This window comes from Oncorhynchus mykiss, chromosome 19, assembly GCF_013265735.2.
Source record: "Oncorhynchus mykiss isolate Arlee chromosome 19, USDA_OmykA_1.1, whole genome shotgun sequence".
Classification (NCBI taxonomy): Eukaryota; Metazoa; Chordata; class Actinopteri; order Salmoniformes; family Salmonidae; genus Oncorhynchus; species Oncorhynchus mykiss.
Genome location: NC_048583.1, coordinates 15385721 through 15412978, shown reverse-complemented (window position 1 = coordinate 15412978; position 27258 = coordinate 15385721). Strand labels below are relative to the sequence as shown.

At 43.0% G+C, this 27258-nt stretch overlaps 2 protein-coding genes across 4 annotated transcripts in view; both read left to right on the top strand.

The window, feature by feature from the left end:
* The window catches only part of LOC110498503 (zinc finger protein 7), a 147492-nt gene that overhangs the window by 81620 nt on the left and 38614 nt on the right, over positions 1 to 27258 (top strand). The window lies entirely within an intron of this gene.
* Positions 111 to 26529, top strand: LOC110498540 (neurotrophin receptor-interacting factor homolog). 3 transcript variants are annotated; one of them, XM_036953751.1, is made up of 7 exons: positions 111 to 656; positions 4267 to 4397; positions 4584 to 4769; positions 12387 to 12527; positions 12903 to 13014; positions 21528 to 21655; positions 26175 to 26529. In XM_036953751.1, the coding sequence occupies exons 1-7, from the start codon at positions 362 to 364 to the stop codon at positions 26421 to 26423; spliced, it is 1242 nt and encodes a 413-aa protein (XP_036809646.1). In that variant the 5' UTR covers positions 111 to 361; the 3' UTR covers positions 26424 to 26529. The 3 variants fall into 3 exon arrangements, with proteins under 3 accessions (XP_036809646.1, XP_036809645.1, XP_021430884.2); XM_036953750.1 differs by having other exon boundaries at positions 21528 to 22491; positions 26175 to 26305; XM_021575209.2 differs by lacking the exon at positions 26175 to 26529 and having other exon boundaries at positions 21528 to 22778.

Below are 27258 nucleotides of genomic sequence, written 5' to 3'. Positions count from 1 at the left end.
CATGTGTGACTTAAGTCTTTTAACCAAAATATCAGATGATGTTTCCCTTTTTTTGAAAACAAATGTGCAATGCACTTTCCGAACAGTTAAAAGCAGCAATACCCAACAAAGCGTCTACCCGGCCGGAAAACTACACGAAGAAGTAGGAAACGGAAGTGAACAGTGATCAAGAACAATTTCCACGTTAGCGTTTTTTTTGTTATTTAGACATTTATTAACACCCTGGAACTCAAAATAGGATTAATTTAACTGCACAGCATAACTTATGTATCCCTGGTAGTGTTTAATTCGCGTTGAAGACAGTACTTGGTTGATATAGGTGATATAGTTCATGATAGTTAGCTGCTAACGTTAGCTAACAATGGCTACCTGTAACTCAAACGTTATGATCTTTCACACTCAAATAGCCTCCGTCATGGAGGTACTAGCGAATGCGGCAGTTGCAGAGATCTGTAAACTCGTAGACGACGACTATGCAGTGTTTCGTTTAGAAATAACTCAAAGCCAGAAAGAAAACAGGGCATTGCGGAGGAAACTACAGCTAATTGAATTGAAGGTGGCACGGGAGCGCGCCGAGAGGACAACGCGAGAGCGCGTCTTCGCCAGTCGTCCCAGTAGTGTCAAGATCCTCGACCGATACAGAGGAATGACAAGAGGTAAGCTACACCTGTTGTCCCGTTCCCCTCTGCGCATGTGTAACAGTATAACTTTAGACCGACCCCTCGCCCATACCCGGGCGCGAACCAGGGACCCTCTGCACACATCAACAACAGTTACCCGTCGCTCCACAAAAGCCGCGGCCCTTGCAGAGCAATGGGAACCATTACTTCAAGGTCTCAGAGCAAGTGACGTCACCGATTGAAACGCTATTTAGCGCGCACCGCTAACTAAGCTAGCCGTTTCACATCCGTTACACATGTGCTCAGATGTCTTACCCAGAGTTTGGTCTTGGTCAGTTTTTGGATAGTATGCCATACTTCCCCTATCGTGCATTTTTTTCCCCATGTTACCTTTATTTTACCAGGCAGGTTAATTAATAAGAAATACTTACTGCACAAGGACTATTCAAACCAGATTTTTTATTTACTATATTTACTATTGTTATGCTCAATTAAAATAATGTGATGGATGGAACTAAATCAATAAATGTCAAGAATGTATTATAAGTGTTACATGACATCCAGGGCTATATTACCAAACGGCACGCAACGCATGTGTCTTAACCTCCCGGGGCCCCCCACCAATATTTTGAGGGCCCCAATATTTTGCTTGGGGAGGATGGGCTCCCCCAGATAGCATATAAAAGCACCAGTTGTGGGCAAGGTTCCCTTAACATGCAGCTGGCCAAGAACAGAGCAGCACGTTTTGGTCTTCACTGTAGTCAGAGGGCTAATTTCAATACTATGTATGCCAGTCTTTCTTGGCTAAAAGTTGAGGAGAGACCGACTACATTGCTTCTCGTTTTTATAAGAAACAATGTGTTGAAAATTCCTAATTGTTTTCATTGTCAACTTACACACAACACTGACACACACACTTAACCCACCAGACATGTCACCAGGGGTATTTTCACAGTCCCCAGGTCCAGAACAAATTCAAGGAAATGTATAGTATTATACAGAGCCAGCATTGCATGGAACTCCCATCTCATATAGCGCAAGTGAACAGCAAATCTTTTTTTTTTTTTATGAATAATGCAACACCTCACGACTAATGTTACCTCATTTTATTGGGGCACTCAGCAAATGTTTGGTCTTTGTTTGGGAAACTTGAACGTTGTGAGTTGTACCCTGCAAACTAAAGGGATTTCTTCTGAGCAGCAGTCCTTCGATGAGGTTTAATGGCGTTTGGCATCCAATAAATGTTGCATTACCGCCACCTACTAGACTGAAGTACAACACCCTTATACTTTTGCTTAAATAAATAAATACCCTACCATCTAACACTACACAAAAGAAGAAAAAAAAGATCACCACTCTACTCCACTATTTAAAACTATTTAGTGCTACCTCAGGCCAACAACTTGAAAGGATGGGACACCACCACTTAACACACCCTGTAAATCTTTTGATGTCAAGTCTCGCACACCCAAATATCTCTCTGCAGTTTTCTGTGACCTACGTTCCATCCCTGCAGTACAGTTGATGACCATTTCTATAAATGCTAAAAATCCAGTCTTACTGAAACATATCACTTGTTGGCCTATCCCTCTGTATAGGTACAAATCTACTACTCACACCACTCCTATCAGGATCCATCCACCTTGACCCATCTTCCTCTACTTTCTTCACTTGCCTCAGCATATGGCAACTTCTTCACTACTCTAACCCTGGAAACCTCAGCCTGAGTCTCTCGAACGGGACATTTCTGATCCCCAGTCCCATGGGCACCCTACAATTAACACATACCACTACTTTCCCTAATGCTATACATTCCTTTGTCTCATGCCATTCTGTACACTTCTCACACCTAGGAACCTCCCTCCTATACACTGCTGCCACATGCCCAGAGCAGCAGTCCTGCAGGAGGTGGTTGTGGGTCACCTGGAGGTCAGGCCCCCCCAGATAGTACAATCAGGTCATAAACTATAGAAAATGTGTAGAATTGCAGGGAATTTGGTTAAAAACTCAAAAAGTTTCTCTCAGCCTCATGGCAAAATGTGTACAATATCATGAGATTAGCTATAAAACGGTACATTTTTCTCTCTGCCTCATGGCAAAATGTGTAGAATTGCAGGAAATGAGCTTGAAATGAGCTAAATGTGTAAAATGAGCTAAATATTGTAAAATAGATTATCTATAAAACTGCACATTTGCCCTGGAGGTACAGTGGGGTCCGATATTATTGACACCTTTTGATAAAGATGAGAAAAAATGACTGTAAAATATATTATTCAAATACTGAACTATATTGTATGACTTTTTTTGGGGGGGGGGGTGTATATTATTTTCACCACCACTGATGGTCATGTCATCTGACTAAAGCACCGCTTCTAATCCAAGTGACAATGCTGTTTAGCAAACTCCAGGTGTTTTCCTTTTTTGGATGACATTCAAATAGAGCTCTTTGGCCACACACACCAGTGGTGGGCTTGGTGTTGAAATGAGGATGCATGAGCAGAAAATAACCCCATACCTACTGTACTATATGGTGGCGTTATGGCCCAAGGACCAGTGGAAGTAGTCTATAAGCGCAGACGAAGGGTATCAATAATCTGGAAGGATTCTGTATGGAGGAATGGTCTATAGCCTTGTTCACATTGGCAGTTTGAAGTGACTACATTTTTTCCCCTTGCGTATCTGATTTGAATCTGATCTTTTACCTACATTCTGACAGCCAAAAAGCACATTGAATCAGATATTTCAAGCCATACAAATCTGATTCCTGGCCATGCGACTTGTCTGAACAGTCAAATCTGATTTATTTGCCCTCGAGTGGTTTTTAAGACTTATTTGGCATATCTTGTTGCTTGCTAGCTACTCTGCTGACAGTTTTGACAATATTATGTGGTAGCTAACTAGCTTGTTCATCGTTTACAAACAAATGAGTGAATATGCTAGAAAGCTAAATGGCTTCCCAGCCAGCTAGTTGACTGCTGTGACTAGCCAAAAAGGACTCATTTTGAATGTTGGATCTTTAAAAGCATTCATAGTAGGCATTGTTCTCACCTTAGCTTGCTACATAACTTCTGAGTGATAGGAAGCAGGTGCACCACCACCAATCAGCCTACACAACTGTGCACACACCCGCTGTTGCTATGACAACTAGCGTAGCCATGTCAGGAAATGACTGATTTGAGCGTCAAGGCCTTCAGCGTGAACAAGGCTTTACATCCTTCTCAATGTGTTCTCCAACTCAAAAAACATTAGGAAAAGGCTCCCTGCGATTATCCTCATAAGGTGACGTATTGAAAACAGTAGTGTCAATCATTTGGAACCCTACCCTTTTTGAGAATTGTATTTATTACTTGTTAAACAAAATCGATTTCTCAGAGCAATTGTATTATTATAATTCCCTCTTTTTGGAGCATACAATAAAGTTCAGTATTTTAAGGGTTTATTTTATACAGTCATTTTTGTTCATTGTTATTATTAAGGGTGTCAATAATTTCGGACCCCACTGTAGATGCCCCGGGGCCCCAGATGTGGTAGTCCAGCCCTGCTTACAGCTTTGCCAATTGTAGACAGTGTCATTAGTGTACAATATAGTGTTGAGCATTGACCGTACCTAATTTAACCACCCGTTTTCCCCCAATAACTCTCTTAGGTGAAGGACATCTCACTGGAGGCCACAGGAGCTTTGTGAAACCAACGGGACACGAAACATGGAGAGATGACCAACCCATAGCTATAGATGAGGGGAGTGGAACCTCAAACCAGCATGTTATCCTGATAGAGGTTTGTGTAACATGACAGTACATCAAATGTGTCCTGTTTATTTCAGAAAGACTCCCCTCAGCTATACACTTGCTTACATGGACATCCTTATTTATCTGCCATAGGGGAGCTTGTGAGACTTCTCTATTACATTGTTATCCAATTCAACTCATGTACCAATAATAACCTCCTCTCTTCTTGTGTCAGTCTGCAGATGCAAAGGCTGCTAGTCCTGGAAGATCGTCTCTGGTCAAACAGGAGAGGACTGAAGGAGAGGAGGACCCACGACACAGCAGAGACATCCAGATTGGAGCAGTTGGAGTGGCGCCCCCTGTAGCCACGGAGGACTTCGCCTCCGCGCCCCATCCTAGGGCCCAATGCAGCATCACGGAGGTCAGTGGAACGCCGAATGCCATCCTGAAGTCAGAGAAAGACACAGAGACTTTAGCTGTAACACAAAGGTTCTTACACACAGGACCTGACCAAATGTCAGCCCCAGAGAGACTGGAGTTGGGACCACTGGGCTGTCCTCCTGCTCCTGGCTCAGAGTATTTACTTTACGGTAACCCGAGCCTGAGGACGGTTCATTCCCATGGGGACTCAGACGACGTGTTGGAGACTGGCAATGATCCGTCTTGTTCTTACACAGCAGAGATGGACCCTGTCAACATGCCCTTGGGTTTAGAGACACAGACTGATCTGTCTAGAGGGGACTGGAAACAGTACAGTAGTAGCGTATACTCTGAAGGGTGCCTAGATAAGAAAGGGGAGGTTATAGTCATAGATGAGAGGACTGTGAAGGGCGAAGCTCCTCTGACATGGAATGTAGATGAGACTCACGTAGTAGTAGGACACTCACAAGGCAGAGATTTCTTAGATTACAGAGAAAGCTTAGAGACTAATCCAAATGTTGCTTCCCATTCCCCTTTACACACGCTCAGGGATCTCAACCCAGTGTCCACGTCGATGGGGCCTTCCGATTCACAGAGCCGGGACTTTTTCGATCAGGTATTGAACTCAAAGGATCAAAGGGCCAAGGCTCGGGGAGGGGGAGCAACATCAGGCAATAGTAAAGAGAAGCGGTTCTGTAATGAAGGCTTCAATTGCCCCCAGAAGGTAGAGATCCATCAGAGGGTCCACATAGGGGTGAAACCCTTCAGCTGTACCCAGTGTCATATGCACTTTGCTGAGGCTGGCAACCTGAAGAGGCACCAGAGGGTCCACACAGGGGAGAAACCCTTCAGCTGTGTCCAGTGTCACATGCACTTCGCCCGGACGGGTGACCTGAAGAGGCACCAGAGGGTCCACACAGGGGAGAAACCCTTCAGCTGTACCCAGTGTCACATGCGCTTCGCCCAGGCTGGCAACCTGAAGATGCACCTGAAGGTCCACACGGGAGAAAGGCCATTTGCCTGTCCTCACTGCGGGAAGAGGTTCTCAGAGAGGAGATGCCTCAGGATACACCAGCAGAAAAAACATTCCATTTTATAATAAAGAAACCATTCCACTCAATAGCTTCTGACACTTAGATCTAACCCTGCATTAAAGACAAAGATTAATTTACATTGTAGTCAGCAGATGTATTTGAAGTAACGAATGTAACAGATTTCAGTGTTGAATATTCCTGTGTAAATATTGCATCCAGACATTGTGTGATACAATGCATTCAGGAAGTATTTTTCAACATTTTGTTACTTTACATCCTTATTCTAATATTGATTTTATATATTTTCTTCATCAACCTACAGACAATACCCTATAATGACAAATCAAAAAGTTATATTTTTTTATTTTTGCAAATTTATAAAAAAATAACTGAAGTATGACGTTTACGTAAGTATTCAGACCCTTTATTCAGCACTTTGTTGAAGCACCTTTGGCCTCAATTACATCCTTGAGTCTTCTTGGGTATGACGCTACAAGCTTGGCATACCTGTATTTGGGGAGATTCTCCCATTCTTCTCTGCAGATCCTCTCAAGCTCTGTCAGGTTGGATGGGGAGTGTCGCGGCACAGCTATTTTCAGGTCTCTCCAGAGATGTTCGATCGGGTTCAAGTTCGGGCTCTGGCTGGGCCACTCAAGGACATTCAGAGACTTGCCCCGAAGTCACTCTTGGCTGTGTGCTTAGGGTCATTGACCCGTTGGAAGGTGAACCTTCACCCCAGTCTGAGGTCCTGAGCGCTCTGGAGCAGGTTTTCATCAAGAATCTCTCTGTACTTTGCTCCGTTCATCTGTCCCTCGATCCTGACTAGTCTCCCAGTCCCTGACGCTGAAAAACATATGCTGCCACCACCGTGCTTCACCGTAGGGATGATGCCAGGTTTCCTCCAGACGTGATGCTTGGCATTCAGGCCGAAGAGTTCAATCTTGGTTTTGTCAGACCAGTGAATCTTGTTTCTCATGGTCTGAGAGTTTTTCGGTGCCTTTTGGCAAACTCAAAGTGGGCTGTCATGCCTTTTACTGAGGATTGGCTTCAGTCTGGCCACTCTACCCTAAAAGCCTGGTTGGTGGAGTGCTGCAGAGATAGTTGTCCTTCTGGAACATTCTCCCATCTCCACAGAGGAACTCTGGAGCTCTGTCAGAGTGACCATCGATTTTTTTTTTTGGTCACCTCCCTGGCCAGTTTCGCTGGGCGGCCAGCTCTAGGAAGAGTCTTGGATGTTCCAAACTTCCTCCATTTAAGAATGATGGAGGCCACTGTGTTCTTGGGGACATGTCTCAGAGCTCTACGGACAATTCCTACGACCTCATGGCTTGGTTTTTGCTCTAACATGCACTGTCGACTGTGGGACCTTTATATAGACAGGTGTGTGCCTTTCCAAATCATGTCCAATCAATTGAATTTACCACAGGTGAACTCCAAGTTGTAAAAATGAGGATCAATAGAAACAGGATGCACCTGAGCTCAATTTCGAGTCTCATAGCAAAGGGTCTGAATTTGCAAACATTTCTAAAAACCTTTTTTCGCTTTGTCATTATGGTGTATTATATGTCAATTGATGAGGAAAAATAATTATTGAATCAATTTTAAAATAAGGCTATAACATAACAAAATGTGGATAAAGTCAAGTGGTCTCAATAGTTTCCGAATGCACTGTTTATAAGCATTATATACAATGAACAAAAAGCATAAATGTGAAGTGTTGGTCCCATGTTTCATGAGCTGAAATAAAAGATCACAGAACTTTACCACATGCACAAAAAGGTTATTTCTCTCAAATTATGTGCACTAATTTGTTTACATTCCTGTTAATGAGTTTCTCCTCTGACAAGATAGTCCATCCACCTGACAGGTGTGGCATTTCAAGAATCTGATTAAACAGCTTGATCATTACACAGGTGCACCTTGTACTGGGGACAATAAAAGGCCACTCTAAAATGTGCAGTTTTGTCACACAAGTTTTTCTACCTCCCTATTTCAATGTTGTCTCATCGATGAAACTCCCCAACAGGCTCGGAAGGCGAAGGTGGAGTTATGCGTCCTCCGAAACATGCCCCGCCTTTGAGGGAGCGTGCAATTGGTATGCTGACTGCAGGAATGTCCACCTGAGCTGTTACCGGAGAATTGAATGTTCACTTCTCTACCATAAGCCGCCTCAGCGGTTTGCTGATGTCAACGTTGTGAACAGAATGCTCCATGGTGGCAGTGGGCTGATGATATGGGCAAGCATAAGCTACGGACAACGAACACAAATGCATTTTATTCGTAGCTATTTGAATACAGAGATAGCATGACTAGATCCTGAGGCCCATTGTCTTGCCATTCATCTGCCGCCATCGTCTCATGTTTCAGCATGATAATGCACTGCCCCATGTCACAAGCATCTATACACAATTCCTGGAAGCTGAACATTTCCCAGTTCTTCCATGGCCTGCATACTCAGAAATGTCAACCAATGAGCATGTTTGGGATGTTCTGGATCGACGTGTACGACAGTGTTCCAGTTCCTGACAATATCCAGCAACTTCGCACAGCCATTGAAGAGGAGAGGGACAACATTCCACAGGCCACAATCAACAGCCTGATCAACGCTTTGCGAAGGAGATGTGTCGCGCTGCATGAGGCGAATGGTGGTCACACTAGATGGTGACTGGTTTTCTGATCCACGCTCCTGCTTTTTTTTGAAGATATCTGTGACCAACAGATGAATATCTGTGTTCTCAGTCATGTGAAATCCATAGATTAGGGCCTAATGAATTTATTTCATTTGACTGATTTCCTTACAGTGGCAAGAAAAAGTATGTGAACCCTTTGGAATTACCTGGATTTCTGCATAAATTGGTCATAAAATTTGATCTGATCCTCATCTAAGTCACAGCAATAGACCAACACAGTCTGTTTAAACTAATAACACACAAACAATTATACTTTTTCATGTCTTTATTGAACACACCATGTAGATATTCACAGTGCAGGGTGGAAAAAGTATGTGAACCCTTGGATTTAATTACTGGTTGACCCTCCTTTGGCAGCAATAACTTCAACCAAACATTTTCTGTAGTTGCGGATCAGACCTGCACAATGGTCAGGAGGAATTTTGGACCATTCTTTTTTGCAAAATTGTTTCAGTTCAGCAATATTCTTGGGATGACTGGTGTTAACTGCTCTCTTGATGTCATGCCACAGCATCTCAATCGGGTTGAGGTCAGGAATCTGACTGGGCCACTCCAGAAGGCGTATTTTCTTCTGTTGAAGCCATTTTGTTGTTGATTTTAGTTTTGGGTTGTTGTCCTGTTGCATCACCCAACTTCTGTTGAGCTTCAATTGGCAGACAGCCTTACATTCTCCTGCAAAATCTCTTGATACACTTGGGAATTCATATTTTCCTTCTGATGGCAAGCTGTCCAAGTACTGAGGCAGCAAAGGAGCCCCAAACCATGATGCTTCCTCCACCATACTTTACAGTTGGAATAAGGTTTTGATGTTGGTGTGCTGTACCTTTTTTTTCTCCACATATAGTGTTTTGTGTTCCTTGCAAAGAACCCAACTGTAGTTTCATCTGTCCACAGAATATTTTGCCAGTAGCACTGTGGAACATTCAGGTGCACTTTTGCAAACTTCAGAGGTGCAGCAATGTTTTTTTTGGACAGCAGCGGCTTCTTCCGTGGTGTCCTCCCATGAACGCAATTCTTGTTTAGTGTTTTACGTATCGAAAACTCGTCAGCAGAGATGTTAACATGTTCCAGAGATTTCTGGAAGACTTTAGCTGACACTCTAGGATTATTCTTAACCTCATTGAGCATTCTACGCTGTGCTCTTTCAGTATTCTTTCCCATAAGGCCACTCCTAGAGAGAGTAGCAACATTGCTGAACTTTCTCCATTTATAAACAATTTGTCTTACTGTGGACTGATGAACATCAATGCTTTTAGAGATACTTTTGTAACCCTTTCCAGCTTCATGCAAGTTAACAATTCTTAATCTTAGGTCTTGTGAGATCTATTTTGTTCAACGCATGGTTCACATCAGGCAATGCTTCTTGTGAATAGCAACCTCAAATTTTGTGAGTATTTTTTTATAGGGCAAGGCAGCTCTAAACAACATCTCCAATCTCATCTCATTGTTTGGACTCCAGGTTAGCTGACTCCTGACTCCCAATTAGCTTTTGGAGAAGTCATTAGCATAGGGGTTCACATACTTTTCTCAAACTACACTGTGAATGTGTAAAATTATGTATTCAATATAGACAGAAAAGGATGTGTGTGTTATTAGATTAAGCACAGTATCTTTGTCTATTGTTGTGATTTAGATGATCAGATTACATTTTATGACCAATTTATGCAGAAATCCAGGTAATTCTAAAGGGTTCACATACTTTTTCTTGCCACTGTATATGAACTGCTGCATGTTGCATTCATATTTTTGTCCAGTGTATATAATCCTAAAATGTCTGTTACATATTGTGTTTGTACTGTGTAGGCTATATGTTCACATGCCTATTTCATTCAATTACTTTATTTCTTTCCCAAGACACTTTTAATGAGAAAGTGAATGCAGTTGATCAAATTCATGCAGATTTTTTGTTGACGTGTGATTTTCATATGGTGTATGTCGTGGACTTATTGTCATCAAAAGGAGAGACTTTTACATTTCTTCAAAACAAGTAAACTTTGTTATTTAATTACTGCAGTAATGGAGCTTCTCAACGAGCCCCCGTGATTCTTTGAGAGCCCAACCAGCAGGACTAAGCCACAGCATTTTATAGCGAAGTCCATCCTCCTGGATGTTCATGACAAATCACAGATGTATAGAATGGGTCACAAGGTTAGGATTCGTATGAAAGATACTAATAATTCACAGCAAACAGTATCTGCTGTAAAGACTGATCTCATTGTGTAGAAACCAGAGTCTGGACCCCAGCTCCATACTGGAGCCATCTCCCCCTGGTACCCCAGTACAGAAACATTAACTCATGCTCTGGAATGCAGTATCACCCAAAAACATCGGAAATCATCTGTCAGTGTTAAATCTCCCAGAGGCCCATCCTCAGTAGAACACACACAGATGAACGTGTTTTCTTAGAACCCCCTATTCTGTTGCATAAAACAACCATTTGATGCATTAACAGTATTGTAACAATCTTGCGATATGTATTTAAAACTTGTTTAATAAACACAAAATGGGACTTTTCATTCTAACACTTTCATTGATTCTCTTTAGTATACATCACATCTGATCTCACCATATTTGGCATAAACCCAACAGTGCTTTATAACCAATATACCCACACAAACACCTACTGAATGTCAAAATAGGTTAGTTAGTTTTGTCTGACTTGACTTATCATAGCTGACTCATATTTACCCACAACATCATATTTATGTCCACCATGATGGGTTTAAAACCTCTTGATCCTACTTGAGACGCAGACGTCTCAACTAGGCACCTGGAAATGCAAATGCGCTACGCTAAATGCTAAATGTACTAGTTAAAACTCAAACGTTCATTAAAGCTACACTCGTTGTGAATCTAGCCAACAAGTCAGATTTTTAAAATGCTTTTCGGCAAAAGCATGAGAAGCTATTATCTGATAGCATGCAACACACCAATATACCTGAAGGGGACGTAAACAAAAGAATTAGCGTAGCCGGCGCTACACAAAAACGCAGAAATAAAATATAAAACATTCATTACCTTTGATGATATTCTTTGTTAGCACTCCTATATGTTCCATAAACATCACAAATTGGTCTTTTTCCCGATTAAATCCGTCCATGTATGCCCAAAATATCCATTTGTATAGCCTGTCTGGTTAAGGAAAAAAGCTCTCTTCCAACATGCAACGTAATTTTTTTAAATTATATAAGTTGCCTATATTCTTTGACAAAACACTTCAACCTACTTTTGTAACCCAACTTTAGGTATTTGTAAACGTTAATAAGCGATCAAATTGATCACTGGGCGATCTGTATTCAATAGCAGCTACTCAAAAAAACAATGTCCATTTTTCAATCTTCCAAAATCGATTGTTGTAGGCTGGATGGAATGACGGATCTATTGGTCATGTCTCAAAGGATTTTTGTCAATGAAAATGACGTTTTTGGCGACATCGTGTGGAAGCTGTAGGAATTGCATCCGTGTCCATATTACATTTGGTGTCCTTTAAACAATACATGAAAGTGGCGCATGGATACTTTTTTCAGCTTTCAGTGACCAGTTTTTCTTGCGCTTTTCGATGAAACACACGCTCTGTTATAGTCACAGCCGTGATTTAACCAGTTTTAGAAACTTCAGAGTGTTTTCTATCCACACATACTAATCATATGCATATACTATATTCCTGGCATGAGTAGCAGGACGCTGAAATGTTGCACGATTTTTAACAGAATGTTCGAAAAAGGAGGGGGTAGAATGAAGTGGTTTTAACAACAATGAAGTAATTCTGTAACTACAGTATAGGACTCAAACATATTGGGGATGGGTAAAGACTCCATTTTGAAAGTGTGTTTATTTGTGTGTATGTACCTGAGGAAGTGTATGTCTGTGTAATCTGTATCACCTCTCTTCCAGGAGGAGGAGGGTCCAGAGGTGCTGCTGGTGAAGGACGAGGGTCTGGGGAACCCTGAGGGGGAGGACAACCAGACTACACCTCCTCCTGAACCCACAGAGGAACCAGCTGAGCAGCACAGGACCACGCACAGTCTCACTGAGGTGAGCCCCATGTGAACTACTGTCTGTGTGGTATTAGGTCAGGGCCCATATCCTCAAAGCCTCAGAGTAGGAGTGCTGATCTAGGATCAGATTAGCCTTTTCGATCATACTGAATAAGACTACATAGACACGTGGGGACCTGATCCTCGATCAGCAATTCTATTCTGAGACTCTGTGGATACTGGCCCAGGTCTTGATTAATTTTATCTTAAGTGTGGGACCATTCCTTTCAATTATCAACCAATTAAAGAGTGTAATAGCATTACATTTACGCTACATAGCAATCCCTCATTGGCCAATCAGAAGATGCTTCATAGCAGGGTGCTGATATCAGATGTCTTGATCCAACATCCTCTCACTCTGTATCTCTTACAGTCAGTAGACATGGAGGATGGGAAGCCTGATCTGCTGCTGGTCAAAGAGGAGACAATAGAAGATGAACCAGAGAGCATTGACCTGCTGAGTGGACTAAAGATGGGGGAGCAAGGTAAGGGAGAAATACATATAGCCTCCATACAGTAATACATCTTCAATGGGAATAGTGATACTCCTGGCTGTTGTTTTTGCTTCATTCTAAATATAAAATCAAAATAAGTTATGTTTACCTTCAGAAGTTTCAAGTTTTATTTGTCGCATGCACAACAAGTACAGTGAAATTCTTAACTTGCAAGCCCAACCCAGAAGTACAGTATTCAATATCAAATAGTATAACTAATAAAAAATATATTGAAAAGGAGAAATAAGAGAGGAAGCTATATACAGGGTCAGTGCCAGTACCAAATGTGCACCGATACTGGAGTGTTTGAGGTAGATACAGTGCCTTCGGTAGGTATTCACACCAGTGGCGGTCGGTGCCATGTAAGATGAGGGAGGATTTTTGTTTTATGAGCATGGCCTTTTCTATTACAGCATATTGAATGACTGTCATTCGTATTTTATTCATCCAGCCCAATGTAACATCGACAGGTTTAGGATACTACACAATACTCAAATGTTCCCTATACTCATTATGAGGTTGCTACAAAAGGTCAAGAGAAAAATAAGAGTAATCCAGACAGTTGACACATTCAATACCGCTTACACACTCTTGCCTGCATCTAGCTGATCTAGGGTGTAGTCATTAGTCCAACAGTTGCAAATGAGAGTTTCTATTGGACAAATGTAGGTATGTTTATCCCCGTTTCGTTCCGTTTGCTTCCGTTTAAGAAATGTTTTTCAACAGAATCAGCAGAATGAATACACTCCTGATCACCACAAACACAGTTGACTTTCATAGCAGCCACATACAAAAATAATGATCATTTGCTCATTGTATAATTCGTTCTCGCATCTATGCGCTCTCCTCCTGGACAAAAAAAAAACTTCATTCCATAACTGCTAACCGCTACACACAGCCTACATCGTTGTCACCTAACGTCATAGTCAACATATATAGCTACTAGCATTAATAAATCGGCAACAAACGTTAGTTTTCAGCAAGCGGTTTAGTATTTACACCGGCGGTAATAAATTAATAAAACCAAAAGCTTACCTTGACTTGGAAGTGCTCCAGTGTTAGATGTGCTATGTTAGCTAGCTGGCTCTCTCTCTGTTTGAGTCGGGCGTACACTAGCTAGACAAGTGAAAGTGAAAGTTAAAAAAATAATATATACACCGTTAAAAAGTTTGGGGTCACTTAGAAATGTCCATTTTTTTTTTGTCCATTAAAATGACATACATTTTTATCAGAAATACAGTGTAGACATTGTTAATGTTGTAAATTACTATTGTTGCTGGAAACGGCTGATTTTTTAAATGGAATATCTACAGTTAAAGGGAAGTTTACATACACTTAGGTTGGAGTCATTAAAACTTGTTTTTCAACCACTCCACAAATGTCTTGTTAACAAACTATAGTTTTGGCAAGTTGGTTAGTACATCTCCTTTGTGCATGACACAAGTCATTTTTTCAACAACTGTTTACAGACAGATTATTTCACTTATAATTCACTGTATCACAATTCCAGTGGGTCAGATGTTTACATACACTAAGTTGACTGTGCCTTTAAACAGCTTGGAAAATTCCAGAAAATGATGTCATGGCTTTAGAAGCTTCTGACAAGCTAATTTACATAATTTGAGTCAATTGGAGGTGTACCTGTGGATGTATTTCAAGGCCTTCAAGGCCAATTTCCAAATGCCTGAAGGTACCACGTTCATCTGTACAAACAATAGTATGCAAGTATAAACATCATGGGACCACGCAGCCGTCATACCTCGCAGGAAGGAGAGCCGTCATACCGCTCAGGAAGGAGACGTGTTCTGTCTCCTAGAGATTAACGTACTTTAGTGCGAAAAGTGCAAATCAATCCCAGAACAACAGCAAAGGACCTTGTGAAGATGTTGGAGGAAACAGGTACAAAAGTATCTATATCCACAGTAAAACGGGTCCTATATCGACATAACCTGAAAGGGCGCTCAGCAAGGAAGAAGTCAATACTCCAAATCCGCCATAAAAAAGCCAGACTATGGTTTGAAACTGCACATGGGGACAAAGATCGTACTTTTTGGAGAAATGTCCTCTGGTCTGATAAAACAAAAATAGAACTGTTTGGCCATAATGACCATTGTTATGTTTGGAGGAAAAAGGGGGAGGCTTGCAAGCCGAAGAACACCATCCCAACCGTGAAGCACGGGGATGGCAGCATGATGTTGTGGGGGTACTTTGCTGCAGGAGGGCCTGGTGCACTTCACAAAATAGATGATATCATGAGGATATATTGAAGCAACATCTCAAGACATCAGTCAGGAAGTTAAAGCTTGGCCCCAAATGGGTCTTCCAACTGGACAATGACCCCAAGCATACTTCCAAAGTTGTGACAAAATGGCTTAAGGACAACAAAGTCAAGGTACTGGAGTGGCCATCACAAAGCCCTGACCTCAATCCTATAGAAAATGTGTGGGCAGAACTGAAAGTGTGTGCGAGCAAGGAGGCCTACAAACCTGACTCAGTTACATCAAATCAAATCAAATCAAATTTTATTTGTCACATACACATGGTTAGCAGATGTTAATGCGAGTGTAGCGAAATGCTTGTGCTTCTAGTTCCAACAATGCAGTAATAACAAGTAATCTAACTAACAATTCCAAAACTACTGTCTTGTACACAGTGTAAGGGGATAAAGAATATGTACATAAGGATATATGAATGAGTGATGGTACAGAGCAGCATAGGCAAGATACAGTAGATGGTATCGAGTACAGTATGTACAAATGAGATGAGTATGTAAACAAAGTGGCATAGTATAAAGTGGCTAGTGATACATGTATTACATAAGGATACCGTCGATGATATAGAGTACAGTATATACGTATGCAAATGAGATGAATAATGTAGGGTAAGTAACATTTATATAAGGTAGCATTGTTTAAAGTGGCTAGTGATATATTTACATCATTTCCCATCAATTCCCATTATTAAAGTGGCTGGAGTTGAGTCAGTGTCAGTGTGTTGGCAGCAGCCACTCAGTGTTAGTGGTGGCTGTTTAACAGTCTGATGGCCTTGAGATAGAAGCTGTTTTTCAGTCTCTCAGCAGTGGCTCGGGTGGTTGATGTCCTTGATGATCTTTATGGCCTTCCTGTGACATCGGGTGGTGTAGGTGTCCTGGAGGGCAGGTAGTTTGCCCCCGGTGATGCGTTGTGCGGACCTCACTACCCTCTGGAGAGCCTTACGGTTGAGGGCGGTGCAGTTGCCATACCAGGCGGTGATACAGCCCGCCAGGATGCTCTCGATTGTGCATCTGTAGAAGTTTGTGAGTGCTTTTGGTGACAAGCCGAATTTCTTCAGCCTCCTGAGGTTGAAGAGGCGCTGCTGCGCCTTCTTCATGATGCTGTCTGTGTGAGTGGACCAATTCAGTTTGTCTGTGATGTGTATGCCGAGGAACTTAAAACTTGCTACCCTCTCCACTACTGTTCCATCGATGTGGATAGGGGGGTGTTCCCTCTGCTGTTTCCTGAAGTCCACAATCATCTCCTTAGTTTTGTTGACGTTGAGTGTGAGGTTATTTTCCTGACACCACACTCCGAGGGCCCTCACCTCCTCCCTGTAGGCCGTCTCGTCGTTGTTGGTAATCAAGCCTACCACTGTTGTGTCGTCCGCAAACTTGATGATTGAGTTGGAGGCGTGCGTGGCCACGCAGTCGTGGGTGAACAGGGAGTACAGGAGAGGGCTCACAACGCACCCTTGTGGGGCCCCAGTGTTGAGGATCAGCGGGGAGGAGATGTTGTTGCCTACCCTCACCACCTGGGGGTGGTCTGTCAGGAGGAATGGGCCAAAATTCACCCAACTTATTGTGGGAAGATTGTAGAAGGCTACCCAAAACGTTTGACCCAAGTTAAACAATTTAAAGGCAATGCTACCAAATACTAATTGAGTGTATATAAACTTCTGACCCACTGGGAATGTGATGAAAGAAATCAAATCTGAAAGAAATCATTCTCTCTACTATTATTCTGACATTTCACATTTTTTAAATAAAGTGGTGATCCTAACTGACCTAAGACAGGGAATTGTTATTTGGATTAAATGTCAGGAATTGTGAAAAATGGAGTTTAAATGTATTTGGCTAAGGTGTATGTAAACTTCCGACTTCAACTGTACATAGGCGTACAGAGCCCATTATCAGCAACCATCAGTCCAGTGTTCCAATGGCACGTTGTGTTAGCTAATCCAAGTTTATCATTATAAAAGGCTAATTGATCATTAGAAAACCCTTTTGTAATTATGTTAGCACAGCTGAAAAGTGTTTAACACTTTCTTATCAATTCAATGTTATTTTAATGGACAAAAAATTTGCTTTTCTTTCAAAAACAAGGACATTTCTAAGTGACTCCAAAGTTTTGAACGTTAGTGTACATACCCCAACCAGAAGCCATGGATTACAGACAACATTTGCACTGAGCTCCAGGGTAGAGCTGCGGACTAACCCGGAAGCTTATAAGAAATCCCGCTATGCCTTCCGACGAACCATCAAACAGGCAAAGCATCAATACAGGACTAAGATCGAATCGTACTACACTGGCTCCGACGCTGGTCGGATCTGGCAGGTCTTGCAAACTATTACAGCCTACAAAGGGAAGCACAGCCGAGAGCTGCCCAGTTACACGAGCCTGCCAGACTAGCTAAATCATTTATATGCTCGCTTCGAGGCAAGTAACACTGAAACATGCATGAGAGCATCAGATGTTCCGGACGACTGTGTGATCACGCTCTCCGCAGCCGATGTGAGTAATACCTTTAAACAGGTCAATATACACAAGGCTGCGGGGCCAGATGGATTACCAGGACCTTACTCCGAGCATGTGCTGACCCACTGGCAAGTGTCTTCACTGACATTTTCAACATCTCCCTGTCTGAGTCTGTATTACCAACAAGTTTCAAGCAGACCACCATAGTCCCTGTGCCCGAGAACACTAAGGTAACCTGTTTAAATGACTACCGACCCGTAGTACTTACGTCTGTAGCCATGAAATGCTTTGAAATTCTGGTCATGACTTACATCAACACCATTATCCCAGAAACCCTAGACCCACTCCAATTTGCATACCGCCCCAACAGATCCATAGATGATGCAATCTCTATTGCACTCCATGCTGCCCTTTCCCACCTGGACAAAAGGAACACCTATGTGAGAATGCTATTCATTGACTACAGCTCAGAATTCAACACCATAGTGCCCACAAAGCTCACCACTAAGCTATAGACCCTAGGACTAAACACCTCCCTCTGTACTTGAATCCTGGACTTCCTGATGGGCCACCCCCAGGTGGTAAGGGTAGGTAAAAACACATCCGCCACGCTGATCCTCAACACTGGGGCCCCTCAGGGGTGCGAGCTCAGTCCCCTCCTGTACTCCCTGTTCTCTCATGACTGCACGGCCAGGCACGACTCCAACACCATCATTAAGTTTGCCGATGACACAACAGTGGTAGGCCTGATCACCGACAACGATGAGACAGCCTATAGGAAGGAGGTCAGATACCTGACCGCGTGGTGCCAGGACAACAACCTCTCCCTCAATGTGATCAAGACAATGGAGATGATTGTGGACTACAGGAAAAACGAGGACCAAGCACGCCCCCATTCTCATCGACGGGGCCGTAGTGGCGCAGGTTGAGAGCTTCAAGTTCCTTGGCGCCCACATCACCAACAAACTAACATTGTCCAAGCACACCAAGACAATCGTGAAAAGGGCACGACCAAACCTATTCCCCCTCAGCAGACTGGAAAGATTTGGCATGTGTCCTCAGATCCTCAAAATGTTTTACAGCTGCACCATCGAGAGCATCCTGACGGGTTGCATCACTGCCTGGTATGGCAACTGCTCGGCCTCCGACCACAAGGTACAAGCCACAAGGGTAGTGCGTATGGCCCAGTACATCACCGGGGTCAAGCTTCCTGCCATCCAGGACATTTATACCAGGCGGTGTCAGAGGAAGGCCCCACAAATTGTCAAAGACTCTAGCCACCCTAGTCATAGACTGTTCTCTCTGCTACCGCATGGCAAGCGGTACCAGAGCGCCAAGTCTATGTCCAAGAGGGTTCTAACCAGCTTATACCCCTAAGCCATAAGACTCCATTACATCTAATCAAATGGCTACCCATACTATTCTCACCCCTAGACCTTTTCCACGTTTTGTTGCCTGAATTTCTTTTTTTTTGTCACTGGCCTACACACAATACCCCATAATGTCAGGAGTAAACATTTGCTTAACATGTCACATAAGTTGCATGGACTCACTCTGTGTGCAACAATAGTGTTTAACGTGATTTTTTTTGACTACCTCATCTATGTACCCCACACATAGAATTATCTGTAACCCTCCGTCGAGAAGTGAATTTCAAACACAGATTCAACCAGGGAGGTTTTCCAATGCCTCGCAAAGAAGAGCACCTATTGGGTAAAAAAAAAAAAAAGTAGTCATTGAATATTCCTTTGAGCATGCGGAAGTTACTAATTACACCAGTCACTACAAAGTTGCGGAGAAAGAAACCTGAGGATGGATCAACAACATTGTAGTTACTCCACAATACTAACCTGAGCGAAAAGAAGGAAGTCTGTACAGAATAAAATATTCCAAAACATGCATCCTATTTGCAACAAGTTACTGAAGTAATACTGCAAAACAATTGGCAAGGCAATTAACTTTTTGTCCTTTATACAAAGTGTTATGTTTGGGGCAAATCCAATACAACACATTACTGAGTACCATTCTCCATATTTTTAAGCATAATGATGGCTGCATCATGTTATGGGCATGGGTTATCGTTAAGGACTGTAGTGTTTCGGGATAAAAAATAAATGTAATGGAGTTTAGCCCAGGCAAACCCCTAGAGGAAAACCTGGTTTAGTCTGCTTTGCATCAGACAATGGGAGATTCATTTGCCTTTCAGCAGGACATTGACCTAAAATCAATCAATCAATCAAATTTATTTTATATAGCCCTTCGTACATCAGCTGATATCTCAAAGTGCTGTACAGAAACCCAGCCTAAAACCCCAAACAGCAAGCAATGCAGGTGAAGAAGCACGGTGGCTAGGAAAAACTCCCTAGAAAGGCCAAAACCTAGGAAGAAACCTAGAGAGGAACCAGGCTATGTGGGGTGGCCAGTCCTCTTCTGGCTGTGCCGGGTGGAGATTATAACAAAACATGGTCAAGATGTTCAAATGTTCATAAATGACCAGCATGGTCGAATAATAATAAGGCAGAATAGTTGAAACTGGAGCAGCAGCACAGTCAGGTGGACTGGGGACAGCAAGGAGTCATCATGTCAGGTATTCCTGGGGCATGGTCCTAGGGCTCAGGTCCTCCGAGAGAGAGAAAGAAAGAGAGAATTAGAGAGAGCATATGTGGGATGGCCAGTCCTCTTCTGGCTGTGCCGGGTGGAGATTATAACAGAACATGGCCAAGATGTTCAAATGTTCATAAATGATCAGCATGGTCGAATAATAATAAGGCAGAACAGTTGAAACTGGAGCAGCAGCACAGCCAGGTGGACTGGGGACAGCAAGGAGTCATCATGTCAGGTAGTCCTGGGGCATGGTCCTAGGGCTCAGGTCCTCCGAGAGAGAGAAAGAGAGGAGAGAATTAGAGAACGCACACTTAGATTCACACAGGACACCGAATAGGACAGGAGAAGTACTCCAGATATAACAAACTGACCCTAGCCCCCCGACACATAACTACTGCAGCATAAATACTGGAGGCTGAGACAGGAGGGGTCAGGAGACACTGTGGCCCACTCCGAGGACACCCCCGGACAGGGCCAAACAGGAAGGATATAACCCCACCCACTTTGCCAAAGCACAGCCCCCACACCACTAGAGGGATATCTTCAACCACCAACTTACCATCCTGAGACAAGGCTGAGTATAGCCCACAAAGACCTCCGCCACGGCACAACTTAAGGGGGCTAAACAGGCTAAATCTACACTGGATTTTCTTACCAAGAAGACAGTGAATGTTCCTAAGTGGCCAAGTTAGTTTTGACTTCAACGTACTTTAAAATCGATGGCAAAACTTGAAAATGGTTGTCTAGCAATGATCAACAACCCATTTGATAGAGCTTGAGGAATTTTGCAAAAATGTTGCACAATCCAGGTGTGGAAAATTCTTAAGAGACTTACCCAGAAAGACTCGCCTTTAATCGTTGCCAAAGGTGCTTCTACAAAGTATTGACTCTGGGGTTAATAATTATATAAATTAGCTGTTTCTGTATTTCATTTTCAATAAATCTGCTAAAACATTTTTTAAACATGTTTTCACTTTGTCATTATACGATATTGTGTGTGGATGGGTGAGATTTTTGTTTATTTTTAAACCATTTTGAATTCAGGCTGTAACAACAAAATGTGTAATAAGGAAAGGGTTATGAATCCCTAATAATGTATGAATTTAACCAGGTAATTGACAAATAAAACAACCGTGTTTGTAAAGTCTATTTTCTAACTTCTCCCTGCAGGTGATTGGCTGGAGGCTAACAGAGGGGACTGGGCAGCCCTTTTGAATTCCCAGACCCAGACTGGTGTAGCCAAGGGCCCAGGGGACAACATCACTGAGCAGGGCAGAACCAGAGGCGACATGGTGGAGGTCAGTGGATGGGACAGCGTCTTCAACTCTGGACTTGGGAACAACACTGTTAACCAGAAACAGACATTCGAACACAAAGCAACAGCTGAACTTAGTCTCTATGACGACAGACTGTCTGAGACCAGGGAGAGGGGTAGATATGGTCTGCAAGGACGGGGGCGTGTCCGTATGCAGCGGGAGAGAACAGACACAGACTCGGCTAGCGATGCTCCGTCCTGCTCCTATAGTTGTGATTCAGAGAGACTGATGGCGCCTCAGGTTAACCCCCTAAAAGGTGCAGCCTTCAGCCTGCCTTCTATAGGATCTATCGACTGGAACATGGACCCTGCAAAAACACAGACACTCCCTGGCCTTCATCCTCCTCACACTCTCCTTATGTTAAACCAGACCTCAGACAATGCCAGTGCCTCAACACTAAATGGCTACATATGCCCATTGACAAATGACAGTAGTGGTGACACTATCATCAGATCAGGTGGCAAAGAGAAGCGCTTCCCATGTTCCTTTTGTGGGAAAGCCTTCAATTTCCGCAAACAGCTGGAGATCCACCAGAGGATGCACACAGGGGAGAAACCATTCGGTTGTCACCTATGCCGAGCAAGTTTCTCACACTCGTTCACCCTGAAAAGGCACCAGAGGGTCCACACAGGGGAGAAACCCTACACCTGCCCCCACTGTGAGAAGAGGTTCTCCCACCAGCACCATCTGAAGAGGCATTTGAAGGTCCATACGGGAGAGAGGCCGTTCGCCTGCACTAACTGTGGGAAGAGGTTCTCAGACAGGAGCTACCTCAGGATACACCAGCAGAAAAACCATTCCCATCTATAACATAGAAAGTAACTATTCCACTCGATAGCTTCTGATGTTTAGATCAGACCATGCATTAAAGACAAATGCATGTTTTGTTGTCAGCAGAAAAGATCCACAAATGCATTTGGAATAACAAGAGTAATAGATTTCAGTGCCTTCAGAAAGTATTCACACCCATTGAATTTTTTCACATTGTGTTGTGGGATTAAAATGGATTTAATTGTACTTTTTATGTTAACAATCTACACAAAATACTCTTTAATGTCAAAGTGTAAGAAGAATTCTAACATTTGTAAAACATTTATGAAACATAAAACACTAATATACTGTATCCTGATTAGTATTCATACAGTGCATTCGGAAAGTAATTCAAACCCCTTGACTTTTTCCACATTTTGTTATATTATAATCTTATTCTAAAAATGGATTCAATAGTTTTTTTCCCCTCATCAATCTACACACAATGCAAAAACAGGTTTTTTGAAATTTTAGCACATTTCATAAAATATTTCTTAACTGAAATATCACATTTACAAAAGTATTTGTTGGAAGTTGAACCTTTGCCTCAGTTGGAGGTCCTGAGCGCTCTGGAGCAGGTTTTCATCAAGGTTCTCTCTGTACTTTGCTCCGTACATCTTTCCCTCGATTCTGATTAGTCTCCCAGTCCCTGCTCGCTGAAAAACATCCCCACAGCATGATGCTGCCACCACCATGCTTCACTGTAGGGATGGCGGCAGGTTTCCTCCAGACATGATGCTTGGCAAATAGTTTCATCAGACCAGAGAATCTTATTTCTCGTGGTCTGAGAGTCCTTCAGGTGCCTTTTGGCAAACTCCAAGTGGGCTGTCATTAGGGCCGTGGCAGTCACCAATTTTTGTCAGCTGGTGATTGTCAAGCAAATAACTCTCTGTCTCACGGTAATTGACCGTTAATTAACATAGACACGTTTAGCATCTCCTGGCTTCCACACATAGCCTACAAGCCACTGATGCAGACCTTAGGAACATCTACATTTTAAAAAGCATAATAAATCCATGTAATAAAGCCTACACCTTCACAATAAATCTATGTATTTTAGACAGGTCTAAAGAAGCATGATATGAAGAAAATGTAGTCTATTTCACAAGAACAGAATAGCATACTCTGAGTTGTCCTTATGTTAGGTCCTGATCTGGCTATGCCAATTGGGTGTGGGCTACACTATTTCATTTAGCAGACAAGATTCGCTTAGAATTCCGTGGCATTATTTTATAGTATGAAGAATACAATGAACAAAGCTGAAAAAAATTACGGATATTTTCTCAATGATTTGAGGGAGTGCGCACATGCAGTTATTCTGTGTTGAGCGCTTAACAAAGAAATAGGTAGTCCTATATGCTTAATTTTGAGTTATTAATGTAACTTTAGTCGTCCTGCAAATGTTGGGCTATATGTTTTGATTTGTAATAAATTGTAAGGCTGCATGATGTGACTCTAATGATGATTTGAAAAAAGTAACTTGAAAGGCATGAGCTCTGCTTTGTTTTTTGATAAGCACTTGATAATGCATAGAATTTTAAGGGCGGCTTCCCCTTTGTGTGGCCGTAATGCACCTAAAAAATTCCATGCCTTTTGCGTCCTTTGGCCATTATGCCCTTCTCCCTGAGTGCTGTGTGCTCCGAATCACCACTCTCATGGTTCACCATCACGTGATCAGATCTTTCTCACAGGCTACAGGTGAAGATAGACACATCAGGGACGCAACTGCGAGGTGCATATGGAATATATTGGAAGAGCTGCCCACATTTACTTTTCGCCAGCAAGATGAGTAGCCCTAACAAACAGCAAAAGCTCTACAAAAGTCGACCTATTCTACTCTGTGTGGGAAATAAATATTCCTAACAGTCTGGGACAGTTGTGGAATGCGATAGATTCCAAAATAATACAGCCACTATCAACACAATGTGGTTTACGCAACAGATCAGAACGTTTAGCTTACAATGTTGATAAACTACTAGCTTATTTCTTCACCTTATACGTGCAGCAATGCGCACATGGTAGTAGGCTACAAGCGCAAATGTTCCATTAGCGGAAAACACCATTATCAAAAGTGACCATAATGCAATTATGTATGTAATGCTTTTATTATAAATTTGCATTTTTATGGTGAAAATTCTTTCCCAAACTTGAAACTCACAGGCTGCTTATGTATGCCAGTTAGGCGCTACACCCCTTGTAAAGTGAATTAATGTGCTTAATTTTAAGAAGTTATTTGGCCGCTTCAGTTGTAATACAAACCTTCTCAAAACATAAAGGCCTAGGGCCTCCCGCGCAGTGGTCTAAGGCACTGCATCACAGTGCTAGATGTGCCACTAGAGATCCTGGTTTGAGTCCGGGCTCTGTCGCAGCCGGCCATGACCGGGAGACCTATGGAGTGGCACACAATTGGCCCAGCGTTGTCTGGGTTAGGGGAGGGTTTGGCCGTCAGGGATGTCCTTGTCCCATCGCGCTCTAGCGACTCCTGTGAAAAGCTGGGCGACCTGTATGCTCGGCCTGCGACCTGTATGCTTTCGTTGGCTGGCCCTTGCTACATATTCATCGCCAAACCCACTGGCTCCAGGTCATCTATAAGTATTTTCTAGGTAAAGCCCCAGTCACTGGTCACCCGTAGCATATGCTCCAGCAGGTATATTTCACTGGTCACCCCCAAAGTCAACACCTCTTTGGCTGCCTTTCCTTACAGTTCTCTGCTGCCAATGACTGGAACGACATGCAAAAATCACTGAAGCTGGAGACTTATATCTCCCTCACTAACTTTAAGCATCAGCTGTCAGAGCAGCTTACTGATCACTGCACCTGTACACAGTCCATCTATAAATAGCCCATCCAACTACCTCATCCCCATATTGTTATTTATTTTTTGTTGCTCTTTTGCACCCCAGTATCTCTACTTGCACATCATCATCTGCACATCTATACCTCCAGTGTTAATGCTAAATTGTAATTATTTCGCCACTATGGCCTATTTATTGCCTTACCTCCCTAATCTTACCTCATTTGCACACACTGTACATAGATTTTTCTATTGTGTTATTGACTGTACGTTTGTTTATCCCATGTGTAACTCTGTTGTTGTTTTTGTCGCACTGCTTTGCTTTATCTTGGCCAGGTCGCAGTTGAGAACTTGTTCTCAACTGGCCTACCTGGTTAAGTAAAATAAAAAACATGTACTGTAGGCCTATGGGCTAGGCTACATGAGGTGTGTGAATAGGATTTTTTTAAAGTCGGGAAAAAAGGCATAGTTTCTTATGCTGGGCATCATTCACAAGTGATGATAATATATGAATCATGAAGTGTTTGATTTGCGCACCCTCGGGCTCGTGCAGTGGAGGAGATCTTCGTGTGTTATACTCAGCCAAGTCTCAGGGTAGTAAGTTGGTGGTCTGTTGATATCCCTCTAGTGGTGTGGGGGAAGTGCTTTGGCAAAGTGGGTGGGGTTATGTCCTGCCTGATTGGCCCTGTCCAGGGGTATTGTCGGACCGGGCCACAGTGTCCTCCGACCCACCCTTGTCTCAGTCTCCAGTATCTATTCTGCAATAGTCTTTGTGCCGGGGGGCTAGGGTCAGTCTGTTATATCTGGCGTAATTCTCCTATCTTATCTTGTGTCCTGTATGAATTTAAATATGCTCCCTCTAATTCTCTCTCTCCCTCTTTCTCTCCCCTCCCGAAGGTCCTGAGCCCTATGATCATGCCTAGGAATACTTGGCCTGATGACTCCTGGCTGTCCCCAGTCCACCTGGTCGTGCTGCTGCTCCTGTTTCAACTGTTCTGCCTGCGGCTAGGGAACCCTGACCTGTTCACCGGACGTGCTACCTTGTCCCGGACCTGCTATTTTCGACTCTCTCCCTCTCTTTACCGCACCTGCTGTCTCAACCTCAGAATGCGCCGATATGAAAACGCAACTGACATCTACTCCTGACCTGTTGTTGTTGCACCCTCTACAACCACTGGGATTATTATTTGACCCTGCTGGTCATCTTGAACGTTTGAACATCTTGAAGAACAATCTGGCCTTAATGGCCATGTTCTCTTATAATCTCCACCCGGCACAGCCAGAAGAGAACTGGTCAACCCTCAGAGCCTGGTTCCTCAAGGTTTCTTCCTAGTTTTCTGCCTTTCTAGGGGGGTTTTCCTAGCCACCGTGCTTCTACATCTGCATTGCTTGCTGTTTTATGATTTTAGGCTGGGTTTCTGATTAGCACTTTGTGACATCCGCTGATGTAAAAAGTGCTTCATAAATAAATGTGATTGATTGATTACATTTGTATTGATGTCAGAGGGATTAGAGGGACCATAGAGTGCGGAGTACCAGGCAATTAGCAAGTTTGGTAGGCTACTAACCAGCAGCAGCATCAGAACATGGAGAAGCTTAATTACCGTGACTCAAAAGTCACAATATAATTTGATGGCCTTCATGACTTGACCGGTGTGGCCGTAAAACTGTCACCGCAACATCCCTAGCTGTCATTTTCCTTTCACTAAGGAGTGGCTTCCGTCTGGACACTTTACCATAAAGGCCTGATTGGTGGAGTGCTGCAGAGATGGTTGTCCTTCTGGAAGGTTCTCCCATCTCTACAAAGGAATTCTGGAGCTCTGTCAGAGTGACAATCAGGTTTTTGGTTACCTCTCTGACCAAGGCCTTCTCCTCCGATTTCTCAGTAGGCCGGGCGGCCAGCTCTATAAAGAGTCTTGGTGATTCCAAACTTCTTCTATTTAAGAATGATGGAGGTCACAGTGTTTTTGGGGATCTTCAA